Source organism: Pristiophorus japonicus, chromosome 11, assembly GCF_044704955.1.
Source record: "Pristiophorus japonicus isolate sPriJap1 chromosome 11, sPriJap1.hap1, whole genome shotgun sequence".
In the NCBI taxonomy this organism is placed as follows: domain Eukaryota; kingdom Metazoa; phylum Chordata; class Chondrichthyes; family Pristiophoridae; genus Pristiophorus; species Pristiophorus japonicus.
The window spans coordinates 109,428,325-109,443,201 of NC_091987.1; the positions used below are offsets into that span (position 1 = coordinate 109,428,325).

The window sequence follows — 14,877 nt, forward strand, 5'->3', positions numbered from 1 at the left end:
AACCACTCTGTGAGCTGATGTACTTTTTCTTGGTGGTACTTTTTCTTGGTGATACTTTTCTTTCAAGACTACTCACTGCAAGAAATAACCTGCATTTTTAATATTGTGGGACAATCTAATGGAATAGATAGATTTATGGAACTAGTGCAAAAACTAGTTCTTAACTTAATGTTTAAAACAAAGAACCAGAGCAGAATATTAATGCTGAAGTTTAGATAGCTGGAAACCTAGCAAAGAGGGAGAATTTAGTATAAATGGCATCCAATTTGATATGGTGGTATGGAAAAGAACAAAAAAATGAACATCTCATTAACTGTCTAATGGGCTTTCAGGACTGTCCTAAATCAAGATTTAGGCATGCAGGGAGCAAGCGCAGGCAGCGGAAGGAGCATGTGGCAGACAGGACTCCTCACCCACCCTTTTCTTCAACCACTGTCTGCCCCACCTGTGACGGAGACTGTAATTCCCGTATTGGACTGTTCAGTCACCTAAGAACTCACTTTTAGAGTGACTGCCTATGATGAAATCAAGGTTGAAAGAATTGAAGCTTAGTTTTTGGGTGAGGCTAGAGCTTTATGTAGTCTGGTTTAGTCTAAAAATGAAGGCATTACCAGAATACAGGACAGATATTGGGTCATCTTCACTGGTTGTGCAGATTAGAAAATTGGGACGTCTTGGTAATGTTGAGCATTTGATTCCTTCTGCCTATAATTTCCATCTGGCTGCATTTTGTGTGTGAGAATGCTTACACATATTTTGTGTCATAGCCTCATCAAGGTCCCAGAATACATATTTTTTTTTAATGAATACCTCTCACAAAATTTATGGCTTTTGTGCTGGGATTACATATTTTCCCTACAAAGTCCATTTTGAATGCGATGGAGTTGTTAAAGGGGAGCAGGTCTTGGATTTTTTTGTTTCAATATCTACAGTTTTTTTGGGGGGAGCAATTTTTACTCATTCGTTACATTAAGTTTGGTTTTAAACATCTCCCAAAGAAAGTTCTGTGTTGCCAACTAAGGCATGGGAAAGCAGACAGTACACCATTCATTTAGAGAACTTCAGCTGAACAGGGACGGGTTTAAAAAAAACAAGCACATGAAAAGTGAATTTTCCACTATCCATTTTCATGGGAGCTCAGTGAGCCTCAAGGTATAAACTGCAGAATCCCATGGCGGGTACTAAATGAGGTAAAGTTTATGTTGGTGGTTGGTTTTGAGGTACCCAAAGTACAGTATTTCATGGGGGAAGTATGACTGAAGGCATGTGAGAGGGGTAAGTGGACACCTAATCCACACTGGCTGCACTTGACATTGTGTCACATCTGTACCTGCCGGTCTTGTAAAACTTGCTTGACAACACTCCATAGGGAGCCAGTTCCAGGGCTTTGCTGTCTACTGCAAAGACTCCTACAAAAGTTATCTGCAGCAGAAATTTCACTCTGACTTTTCAAATTATTTACAAATACAATTCAGAAAAGATTCCTTTAAATAAAATGTGATACAGATCTTCACGTCCCGATTTGTTCTGTAGAGAAAAGTTTTAATTTGTAAATTGCAGTCTTTGAGAGTTTAGTCGACTGCGAGTTTAGGAGTTGTTTTTTTTTAAAAAAGCTCCTTTTGCTCCATTATGATTTTATCCCCCCTTCATCATGCACCATTTCCTGACTTAAAGGTCAGACAGGGAACCTTTGCCAAACCCACTGCTACTCTTGATCTAGTTGCCAGGAATTTCTTCAGACACTCAAAGATGACTCCCCAATGTTTTTACCTACCCTGTAGGGAGTGTCTAGCTTACTAATCACAGCTCCCACTGCTGGCACTCCTTGCACTCAACAATATAGCACGTTCCAGTTGTAAAGTATACAATTGGCTGAATTAGGATAAAAATTGGTCATCTTCTAAAACTACCATGGATTTCCACAGAATTTTTCAGATAACAAACTTTTCCATAACTGCTAACTGAGTGTATATTATGCACATATGGATTTGATGAAAAATAAAAAAATATAATATAAAAATTTCAAGAACTTTATTTGACTATAGATTACCATATTCATAATTATCTTTGCTTTTAAGCTGGTAACAATAAAATATACACAACAAATAACATACATTGTTGTCGAAAGATTCATGTTTGTATCACAAGAAAGACTACGTTATAACTCCATGCTACACTTGCCACTTAGAAATAATGCAGTCTTTGAGAAACTTTCAAAATTTAAAACATTGAATGCAGTTCTTTACTAAGTAAAGTGCAAACCATAAAGCTGTTGCACAGCAACAGATCTTATTCTTCAAAACAAGGTTATAACTACATCATCTTTAAAGCCTGTAAACTACACTCAAAGTAGAAATAATTTTCCTAATATCAATACACTTAGTTTTTGGTCCATTACAAAAAAATCTGTCACAATGTACAGTACAACAGAGGCATAATGCTTGGTATAAGTGCCACAACTTGATATCCTTACTCAAGTATTTTTCTTTGAAATAATGACATTATATAAAACTTCACAATTCATTTGTCAGTACCCATGCAGTACATATATTTTTAGTTTTTACAAATGTCTCAGATTTCATTCTTGATTTGGAATCCATCCAAACCAAGGGGTATTATTGTTTGCCTGTCTTTCATAGACTGAATTCATATCACATGTTCTGAAAGAAGGCCACTTTCCTGTTAACTTCCAGTGGACAGTGTTAGGAAAATGTTCAGCGTTTGTAATTTTAGAATATAATCTGGTTCAAAAAACAAACTTTTGAAATATTCTATTTTATAAAGTTCCTCCCTCCCATTCACGGTTGCAGATATAGCCTTTAAAACAAGCTTGTTGCACGCACAAAAAAGTATATAATCCTTCCGCTTATGATGCATTTTTTTGTGTTTTTTTGTTTGTTGCTTAAAGCATTAGATTCCTGCACACATACACAAGTAACTGATCAATACAATGTGCGAAAAGGCCTGTTAGCATATGTAGTCATTTGAGTACATAATTTACTTTTTCAGCGGCAGTGCAGGAATAATACCACACAATGCTCAAGTATAAACTACAGGCTTGCAGCAGCAATAGCAGCAACAGCAGAGCTTGTGATCATGAATACACTTAGCTGTTATTTGACATTAGGTTAAATAACCTGCAGAGACAACCTAGTTTCACTGCCTTCGGCCCAAGTTTAATTTTTTTTGAAAGCCAGACGAAAGTGTTATCGTTGGTCAAGATACTAAAACTAACTTGCTTTATACTGTATTAGGATTACATATTTTGGTTAATATCTTGATAAGTCTTTTCCAAGACCCACTTTCCTTTTTAATCAGCAGTGATATAGCATAATCATTTGGGTTACATACAATTGTTCTGTTCATCCCAAATCAATTACTTACTGTACTGCACAATTCTAAAGGTTATTTCCAATAATGCATTAAGTGCATGTATGTGTTGCATGTAATTTTATTTGAGGTTTTCTTCTTAAAAAAAAAGAAAATGTTCCCCAGTTCTAGCCTTTGTGAGATTGGATCAATGTAAATACGCAGAAAGTGCAATTTTTGTTTTTGTCCTTTGGTATATTATTTATACTTTTTATTATCATGTGCAAAGAACTTCATTGTAACAATAGTTTTGTGTGGCAATAGTCATATTTTGATTTTTTTGCCGTTTGTGGATTTTCATGGTCTTCAATAGGTAGTGAAAAAAATTCTTCATGGTGAATTAAATTTCATTACAGGCACAAATGTGGTAGAGTGACCATGAAGTTGTCGGATTGTTGAAAAAACCCAACTGGTTCACTAATGCCCATAGGGAAGGAAACATGCAGTCTTTACCCAGTCTGGCCTGTGTGTGATTCCAGTACCATACCAGCGTGGTTCCTACGTAACTGCCCTCTGGAGTAGCCTAGCAAGCCTCTCAATTGTATCCAAACCTCTACCAGCGGTTCAAGATGAAGGCCCAACACAAAAATCTTCTCAGGGCAACTATGGATAGGCAATAAATGCAGGCCTTGCCATCCCGAGAATGAATAAAAAACAAATCATCTCAGAAATGTCTTTCTTCATCATGCTTAAAATGGATGCAAATCCAGAGCACAAAGTGCCTTAAAGCTGGCACCTACCTTAGTGGTATCCAAAGTCTTGCACAACAGGAGTGACGGTGAACAAATTGCTATTTTTTGACCAAGATTCCCGGTAGCCGTTGAAGTTGAAACTACGGATGATAAAGTTTACAGTCGAGCTTTCTTTACTACGGAAAAAATCCCATCTAAAATAACTGAGTTCTGAGTACTTTTAATGGAGGTTGAAAACTGTTCTGACAATCAGTGGGCATGAATAGTGTCAAATAACATGCGTTAAGTAAAGAATAGACTTGAGAACTTACATATCTAGATTATGTGCATTAATTTGACGAGAAAGTAATTAAAATAATAATAAAATTAAAGACAAATGTTTAAAAGCAAGTAGAAAAATAGAAATGAGATAGTAAAACAAAAAAGGCAAGGGTGACAAATAAACAGAATGAAGAAATTAAAGAACAGAGAGGGGAGTTGTAGAGACAGGACTCAAATTAAGGAGTGATACTAGTCTAACTTGCTGAATTTTTGCACTGTGTGGAGGTAATGTTCACCATCATCATTTGGGCGGTAAACTGGGTCACTCATCCATTATAGAACTAACCCAGTTTTGGTTCGATTCATTTCAGTGAAAATGAAAATCAGATGGACAATCTACTCTGCCAGTTTATTGCCCATGTGATGAAGGTTAAAATTACTTCCATTATATTTTTATCTGACTCTCATGGTATTTGTCTTCATACAAGTGACATGTATAATAACGTGTGTTCTTACAACTTTTGACAACAGTCCTTTCCCCTCAATCCTTAATTTACATTCCTAACACATCTCCCAAATGTAACATGGTAAACAACTTGGGCCTAAAAATTCTCAGCAAACCCGGTGGACTGCTGTGCCAACTTTGGTAGAAATCTGTCAGAACAGTTGAAATTAGATTTGGACCAGGATACACTGGATGTCAGCCTTGTGGCAGTGTTTCTGGGAAGGTCTTGTAGAGATGGAGCCTGTACCTACCCTTTACAAGGACATCATCATGGGGGAGGGGGGAGGAGAGAGAAGGGGTGGGATAGACACCTGCATCATCAGGAATTCTTGTGATCTGAGCTGTCAAACACTTTGCAGGTATGTCTGGTAAAGCGACATACTGACTAACCCTGCGGTGGGCCTGGGAATCAACTGGGCTCCAGGCCGGGATTGTGGGGATGGGTAACATTCTCTCGTCAGGCTGCTTCCACGAGACTTTCCATGCCTTGCTGCAATGGCGGATGCCACAGATGCATCCTTAGCGATATGAGAGCCTGTCCATAGTTTGAATATTAAGGGACATTCCTCTAACCATACAAGATTTGGTGGGATCAGCGATGGAGGTCTAGGCTGGACATATCTTGGCACTTATGCTGAGATGCACTGACCCGTGGTTTCTCGGAGCCTTTATCTTTACATAGGATCCTTCACGTAACAAAACATTCTAAAGCGTGTTGTAGGGAAACAGTAGATACCATGCAGGACGTAGGAGTTAAAAAAGCTGACCAAAGGCACAGTGAAAGAGGGAAGTTTTGAGGATGCTTTCGACGGTAAGCAGGGAGAACAAACAATGAGGTTTTAGAAAAGAATTCCAGAGCGTAGAGGCATGGCGGCTAAAAGCTCAGCCACTAATGATGGAGGAGAAAGGTGGGGGGGGAGGGAGGATATGGAGTAAATGAGATTTGCTGAGGCGGAAGGTGCATACATGACCACAGAGCCGGGAAAGTTTCCGAGGTAGGGTGGAGAGAGGTTCTAGAGTGATATGGTCAGCCGTTGTGAAACTGATACATTACGAACAAGGACATCAGCAGAGGACAGGGTGATGAGCCAGGTGCTTGTTTGGAATTGCCACGGTGGTTTATAGTGATGATGTCATCCAAATAACATAATCCACACCACAAACACATTGCTGGAGCTGCACAGCATCAGATATCATCACGCTGAACTGCTTGGGATCATGCCGTTTCTTCTTTATAATGAATAATAACTTGAAAGATTCATGGGCTTAAAAATATTAAGACAACGAGAACCTTACTGCTGACCCAAAGTAGTACCTAACCTACCTCATGAAAGTCACATTCACCAATGCTGCTATTCCTACCACAATGAAGACTAAAATAAAATAACGGATGAAAGGGTTGCAAAACCTTGCACCCAATACAATGGACAAAAATTATGGCCCATTAGTCATTAGTAAAAGTGTTAACACAGTGCAGTGTGGTTTCATGCAGAATCTGTTCCTTATGCAAGCCATTTTATTATAAGTAATAATTTCAATCTATTTGTGCAGAAATATCTTAACACCAGAATTGCCAAGATAGGAAAAACAAGCTGCAGTTACAGAGTTAGCAAAGTAGGTTAGACACAATTATTTTAACAAGTCAGCGAGCCCTGGGATTTTAGTACTTGTAATATTTAGAAAATCTAATGTTTCAAACTGTTAAGATTATAATCCAAGTTCTGCCCTTTCACAATCTGGTTTGACTTTAATGTAGCGTGCATTGGTCAATCAAAGAGTTGTCCTCCAGGCTGCTGAGAAATGATCTCCGTACATTGTTCAATGGCGTTGTTTGAATGGCTGTCCCATATAACCATTAGACATTACTATGGTCATTCTGGAAATTACATGGTGATAATTATTTTGCATTGGATGACAGGAAGTTTCTTCTAACTTTATGACAAGGCTACGTTGACTTTGACTGTTCGACATAAAAGTTTCAAGTTGATATATTCAATTCAAACAAGAAATTATACTGAATTAACAGCAATTTTCAGGTGGGGTAATCTTGTGAAAGAGTTATAAATACATTGAACATGCCAAAATTCATAATCTTGCAGTCCAGTAAGACAGAAGGTAACTTGCAATCACCCTGCTTTGAAAAGGGATGCAATACCCACAGTATTGCAAACAAATTACCCTTTCTGATTTGCAGACTGTCCGAATACAGGGAGAGGTTTATGGACTTTTTATGTCTGTATAATACCAGTGTCTTCATTTAAATGCAAACAAATACATTGCATTGAGACCATTCACATACCGAAGCATATAAGACAGAATTGAGCTCAGTTTGTTCAAAACTTTCAGAATAAAGACCATAATTTTTGTTGTAATTGTAATGTACTGCATGAAGGTACAAACTGTACCAAATTTGTCTCTGAGGTTAGATTACCCTCTACTGTTTCTGTCACTTTGCACCCCAGGACATGCTCCCACTCTGGCTGATTTACTCACTGCATCAGCCTCAGCCATTCTTAAACTGGTTAGTAGTTAGAACTCAGAATAGCAGCTGGTTACAACTCTCCCTCTGTACGGCACTTCCGCACAGTACTGTAGGCGAAAAGGGAATTCAGTGAAGTGAGGAAAATTACCACTGTGTCTTGCTATACTTCCACATTTCAAGATGCTAAGCCAATTTTGGGCTATGATGTGGTAAATTTTCAATAGTTGATCCATTTAAAATTCCACTGTGCTTAATTTGGATGGTTCTGCACACATTAATTATTTTATGCATGGATTACAAGTCCTGGTTGCATCATCATTAAACAAAAGATTTTGTTTAGAAAATAGGTATGGGGTACAAAAAGTGGGTGGAATGTTGGGATAAGGCAGTTGTACCAAAGAGCAGACTGAATGGGGTGCGAAAAGGAGAGAAATAGACAATTAAGATACAGTTAGAAATACCTAGAGTATTTTTTTCAGGAGTGCCAAAAGCTAATTTTACAAAATTGCTTAAAATTATGGCAAATTATAATGACGAGTTTTAAAAACAGAACATTTCTTAATTATTCACAAAACACACATTCACATTCTGCAACCATGATTTTAGTGCTGATCTGACTGCAGACTTGAAGACAGTTTCATCTGAGGCTTATTCTATCCAGGTCAGTCTGAAACATCATTAAAATAAACACTTTAAGGCGTATTTTAACAGCAGGCAGAACATAGGCAGAGAATAAATGGGCGGAGCGTGGGGGCAGACAGTGGGCGGAGTGTGGCAGGCAGTGGGCAGAGTGGGGGAAGTGGGAGAAGGCAGTGGGCGGAGCGGGAGCAGGCAATAGGCGGAGTGCCGGAGGGCAATGTGCGGAGCGCAGGCAGGCAGTGGATGGAGCACAAGAGCCTCAGAAGAGCCTACAGCAGATTGTCTTTGTTTCTGGTCCCTGGTGGAGCAGTCTGTTCCTCTTGGCCCCATACAAAAGAAAATTATATGTTTCCTGGGTCGTGTCTTGCGCGGCCTTTATTGTTCACTGGTTTGGCTGCACATCTCCCAGGGTGGAGCGGCACAGTTCATCCGCTTGTACCTTGTAATTGCAGTCAGGATCTAGTGTACATCATAGAACCTCAATTTGCATACTGCGATAAGGCTCCTGCATGCTTCAGATGGGCTCCTGTGAAACCTCTTTTGAAGGTCCTGGTAAAAATGGCGGTGGCGGGATTGGAGCTGGAACCAGGCAGTATTTGCAGCATTGTAATTTTGGAATTGCTGCTGCCTCATTCTGCCAGTTGGACGGAGCTAAAATTGGCCTTATTATGCTCTAGGGACACAGTTCACTGTGGAGTGGTGGCATTCGGAGTGAATGCAGGGGGACGCAATGCAAGTGCCGACTGAGTGTGGGCTTTCATGGACATGAAGCTGCAGTGCAGACACATTCTTGTGCAGCTCTTCATAATCTGCTACACGTTTGTTATGAGAATCATGTGCAACATGGGTGGAGAAAAAAAAAGGAAAACCAAAATAAAATCCATGAGCACAATTTCTTCTTAAGCTCTTTTCGTGATTACTTATGTGTATTATTAGACTTGACAGGGCATATTTACCATTCTGGGTAGGGAAAGATCTTAAAAGAACCCAATGTCATTTTTATCAATGGCACACCAAAATAAAATCCCACATAAGCCACACCACGATGTTTTCATGACCTAAGTGGATTATTAGCACATCTATTTATAAGGAGGGATAAAGCTTTCCCAAGAATCTTATAAAGACAACAATGCCCCTTCAAACAAACTAAAAAACCTCCCCACTTGTGTCCAAAATCTAACTCAAAGCCAACAAATAACGGAATTAAATTGGAGTCTCCGTACTAAGAAAATACTTGCATCATTACTCACCAGTATAAAGTAAGCAGTCAAAAATTATTATATTTAATACAAGGCCTGCCTAGAAACTGTTCACACGTGGGTTTCAATATATGAGTGGGTGTGCAGCAGAGGTGGTGTAGTTTTAGGTGCAGCTTGTTCACTTGCACCATTTACTGATTCTGTGGCTGCATTGTTCTGACAGATATCCATGAACAGCTCGACATAGGTTTGTTTCCACTCCTGAAACTCTTTGGATGTCAAGCTGGGATTGTCTAGGATCTTGTCTATAATCACTACTTCTCCTTCTTTTGCCTGAGGGTGTAAAACAAAAAAAAATCCACATAATTACAAAAATAAAAATGCAAGTTATATTTGTGCAAAACAGTACAATACGTTATTTGCATTTCCATTCAGGTGTTTAGTAAAATGTGCACTGACAGATTTCCAACAAAACCATTTCTCTTTTCTATATTCAATATTGTAATTGTGCTGCATTATAAAAGTAGAAATTTACAATTACTTGAATTCTCTTTAACCCAGATGCTGTGGTGATTAAATTTTATATATTAAAGCCTTGGAAATATTAGCAGGAAAACAAGATAAACATGGTAGGCACCATGAACCGAGCATAATTTCAGCTGCAGGGCAACTGGTAGGCCTGGCCTGGGAAAGCTCTTACATGGTTTCTAAGGTAAAATAGGTAGTTTTATGGCTGAATTTCTTTGATTTTTTTGTGTTAATTATGTTTACAGTTTATTTTTAGACGTGTGTACTCAGTGGCTTGAAAAGCAATCTGGCTGCCAAAAGAAGTTAGAGCAATTTATTTTTAGTGAGCTGATTAGTTACGTTGTACTTTCTGGTTTGTGAATGGCAGTATTGAAAAATAAGTGAGCAATTTGATTGGTCAGTCTTATGGTAGCTGTTGGTTGGTAGATTTTCCTATCTGTCAAGTGAATTGAACTGTTTTTTTGATTAACTCAAATATCCAGTTGACTAAATGTGAGCCAAGATTCAAGTCAATCATGTTTTTTAAAAAACTTGTGTGATTATTTTGAAGAATGATGTCTTTTCGAGGTGCGACTCTAAAACATGTGCTTAATGATATAGATTGGTGAAATGAAGTGTAAGGGAACTAGTTCACACAAATGTAATCAGATGCACTAAAGGATAGAGCAGTTTTTGCACTTGTAAAGGTAGAGATGTGGACACTAAAATAAACTTACCATTTTGGGCATGCAACGTGAGCAAAGATTTGAGGAGTCTATATTTCACACTGTATTTGGTGCACATATCAGTAAATAGATTGGTTGTTGACCTGGTGTGCTACAGCCTATCTTACCTGGAACATAAAGCTAAACTTCTGTTCATAGGAAGGACTTAGCTATTGAACGAGATAGGAAATAACATTTCAAATTGTCCAAATCATAATAATGCACAGAAAGGAAAAGTAAATTTAAGAGTGCATTTGCAAAAAATTGCAAACCCAAAGATGCGATGCTCATTACATTTTAATATTTTCAATCTGTAATGTTATGATGAAAACAGATGGATCAGGAAATCTAATCAACATTTTTCAGTCTATTAAAAGTAAATCTGATCAAAGAGTCAAGTGACCTGGAGGGAATAGTGCACCTGAATGTGTCAAAAGGAAGCAATGGGGAGACACTTGAAAGAAAAATAACTAGACTTACAAAAATTTGTTAAACATTTTGACAAAACTTGCATTAATTTTGTACATCAGGTGACAGAGTGCATCAGGTCACAAGGGCAGGAGTCTTATGTATGTGACCCTGGTAGTTGCTGGCCCACCAACAGGCAAGTCCCAGATTTTCCATTGCCTAACGCAGTCGTTACTTGATCATCTTTATTCCTGATTACCCATGAGAATTTCTGCAGGATCAGCTGGAGGTGAGGCTGCTGGAAGTTTTTTTATTTCAGAGCTTGGTTCCCCCCTGCTGCCATGGTTAACAGGCTCAGCACAACTGATCAATTAGCTGATCTGCCGGCTTGCGGTTTTCCTGAGAATCTGGCTGACAATATATCTGCCGGGCCTGATAGAGACCCAAAGCCCATACCAAAAATGCTTCTCCAATGTCAACCAAGGTTCCCAGCTAAAAAGATTAGAACTAAAGACAGTGTTCACACCTTTGCAGTGCAACCCATCATCAAGGCCACTTATTTCCATCTCCAAAATATCGTTACCTTTCACTCCTAACTCACTCCTGCCTCTGCTTAAAACCTTTGTTAACTCCAAACTCACTTTCTCCAATGCTCCATAACATCGCCCATCTCCGCACCTGCATCAGCTCGTCTGCTGCTGAAACCCTCATCTATGCCTTTGTTACTTCTAGACTTGACTATTCCAATGCTCTTATGGCTGGCCTCCCATCTTCCACCCACCATAAACTTGAGCTCAATTAAAACTCTGCTGCCCCTTTCCTAACTTGCACCAAGTCCTGTTTACTCATCAGCCCATGTGCTCACTGACCTATATTTGGCTCCTGGTCAGGCAACTCCTTAATTTTTAAATTCTCATTCTTGTTCTCAAATTCCTCCATGACCTCGCCCCTCCATATCTCTGTAACCTCCTCCAGCCCCACAACTCTCCGAGAAATCTGCACTCCTCCATTTCTGGCCTCTTGCACATCCCTGATTTTAAACACTCCATCATTGGCAGCCATGCCTGCAGCTACCTAGACCCTAAGTTCTGGAATTCGCTCCCTAAACTTCTCTGCCTCTCTCTCTTCCTTTAAGATGCTCCTTAAAACCTACCTCTCTGTCCAAGCTTTTGATCACCAGTCCAAATATGGCTCAGTGTCAAATTTTGCTTGATAATGCTCCTGTGAAGTGCCTTGGGACGTTTTACTACGTTAAATGTGCTATATAAATACAAGTTGTTGTTGTTCTCCTCAATAAACCTTAAGAGATCAGTCCTGTACATCTAACCTATCCAGAACTCCACGACCTGGATTATGTCCTATCCTTGCTGATTCCCAGTGGCTCGCCATTCTCCAATAAATTGGGGTCGAAATTCGGTTACTCCCCATTTAAGGGCAGTAACCGAGGTGAGACGGGACTTCCTGTGCCCGGCACAGAAGTCTCGCCCTGGCCCCGAAATTGGGGGGTACTGCCCTCGAGAGAAAGTGGAGCACAATGCCGGGCACTAAACTTCCTCTCGGGGGCAGTAACGACGCGCTAAGTGCGGGAATTTTCCAGCACAAATCGGAGCGCTGAATGGGAGCACAGGGCCCTCCCCTTCTGTTAAAGGGGAGGGCACGCTGTGGGCTCTGCAGTGGGGAAAGGGGCCTCCACTTCACTACTGGGGGAGCGGGGTGCCGTGGCAGCAGCCCGGCACAGAAGCAGAGTGCTGGGATGCAACATCGCACCATGGACCCCGTGAAATCGTCACCAAAAGGCCGATCGATAAGTCGGGCATTCAGACAAAATGCCGGCATGCACCTCCCCATTAATTTTCACCCAGTGGGCGGAGGGCGATTCGTGACCCACAAAGCTGGCGCTGTCATCGCTAGTGGCAGCCTCATGGGATGCTATTGAATTACCACTCCAGGCTGTGCACGGCGATGACGTCATTATCCTTGTCTATAACTCCATCTATGGACTCACTCTACCCTACCTCTGCAACTGTCCCCAGCGCTACATCCTAGTTCCCCGCCTCCAGTCTTCTAAGAGTGGCCTACTGTGTATCATCCCACCACTAGTGGTGGCAGATTTTAACCTCTATATTGATTGGACAAATCAAATTGGTCAAGGTAGCCTTGAGGAGTTTATAGAGTGCATAAGGGACGAGTTCTTAGAGCAGTATGTAACGGAACTAACCAGGGGACAGGCTATCTTAGTCAGAAGTAAAATATAGAAAGGATAATAGTAAAAGTGGAGGGCAGAAAAACCTAAGGCAAAAAACTAAAAGGGCCATATTACACCAAAATTCTAAAGGGGCAAAGTGTGTTAAAAAGACAAGCTTGAAGGCTCTGTGCCTCAATGTGAGGAGTATTCGGAATAAGGTGGATGAATTAACTGCGCAGATAGCAGTTAACGGATACGATGTGATTGGCATCACGGAGACATGGCTCCAGGGTGACTAAGGCTGGGAACTCAACATCCAAGGGTATTCAGCATTTAGGAAGGATAGACAGAAAGGAAAAGGAGGCAGGGTGGTGTTGCTGGTTAAAGAAGAAATCAATGCAATTGTAAGGAAAGACATTAGCCTGGATGATGTGGAATCGGTATGGGTGGAGCTGCGGAATTTCAAAGGGCAGAAAACGCTAGTGGGAGTTGTGTATAGACCACCAAATAGTAATAGTAAGGTTGGGGACAGCATCAAACAAGAAATAAGGGATGTGTGCAATAAAGGTACAGCAGTAATCAGGGGCGACTTTAATCTACATATTGATTGGGCTAACCTAACTGGAAGCAATGTGGTGGAGGAGGATTTCCTGGAGTGTATTAGGGATGGTTTTCTAGACCAATATGTCGAGGAACCAACCAGGGAGCTGGCCATCCTAGACTGGGTGATGTGTAATGAGAAGGGACTAATTAGCAATCTTGTTGTGCGAGGCTCCTTGGGGAAAAGTGACCATAATATGGTAGAATTCCTTATTAAGATGGAGAGTGACAAAGTTAATTCGGAAACTAGGGTCCTGAACTTAAGGAAAGGTAACTTCGACGGTATAAGGTGTGAATTGGCTAGAATAGACTGGCAAAGGATACTTAAAGGGTAAGCAATGGCAAACATTTAAAGATCATATGGATGAACTTCAGCAAGTGTACATCCCTGTCTGGAGTAAAAATAAAACTGGGACGGTGGCTCAACCATGGCTAACAAAGGAAATTAAGGATAGTGTTAAAGCCAAGGAAGAGGCATATAAATTGGCTAGAAAAAGCAACAAACCTGAGGACTGGGAGAAATTTCGAATTCAACAGAGGAGGACTAAGGGTTTAATTAGGAGGGGGAAAATAGAGTACGAGAGGAAGCTTGCAATAAACATAAAAACTGACTGCAAAAGCTTCTGTGAATATGTGAAGAGAAAAAGATTAGTAAAGATAGGTCCCTTGCAGTCGGATTCAGGTGAATTTATAATGGGGAACAAAGAGATGGCAGACCAACTGAACCAATACTTCGGTTCTGTCTTCATGAAGGAAGATACAAATAACCTTCCGAAGGTACGAGGGGACAGTGGGTCTAGCAAGAAGGAGGAACTGAAGGATATCCTTATTAGGCAGGAAATTGTGTTAGAGAAATTGATGGGATTGAAGGCCGATAAATCCCCGGGGCCTGATAGTCTGCATCCCAGAGTACTCAAGGAAGTGGCCCTAGAAATAGTGGATGCATTGATGATAATTTTCCAACAGTCTATCGACTCTGGATCAGTTCCTATAGACTGAAGGGTAGCTAATGTAACACCACTTTTCAAAAAAGGAGGGAGAGAGAAAATGGGTCATTATAGACCGGTTAGCCTGACATCAGTAGTGGGGAAAATGTTGGAATCAATCATTAAGGATGAAATAGCAGCGCATTTGGAAAGCAGTGACAGGATCGGACCAAGTCAGCATGGATTTATGAAAGAGAAATCATGCTTGACGAATCTTCTGGAATTTTTTGAGGATGTAACTAGCAGAGTGGACAAGGGAGAACCAGTGGATGTGGTGTATTTGGACTTTCAAAAGGCTTTTGACAAGGTCCCGCACAAG

General features: G+C 40.3%; 1 protein-coding gene across 1 annotated transcript in view; it reads right to left on the minus strand.

The window, feature by feature from the left end:
- Positions 1-9,093: 9,093 nt before the first annotated feature.
- The window catches only part of cnksr2a (connector enhancer of kinase suppressor of Ras 2a), a 799,210-nt gene continuing 793,426 nt past the window's right edge, over positions 9,094-14,877 (minus strand). Inside the window, exon 21 of the mRNA XM_070893873.1 lies at positions 9,094-9,480. Coding sequence (XP_070749974.1) covers positions 9,259-9,480 — 222 coding nt within the window. The 3' untranslated portion in view covers positions 9,094-9,258. The remainder of the gene's footprint in view (positions 9,481-14,877) is intronic.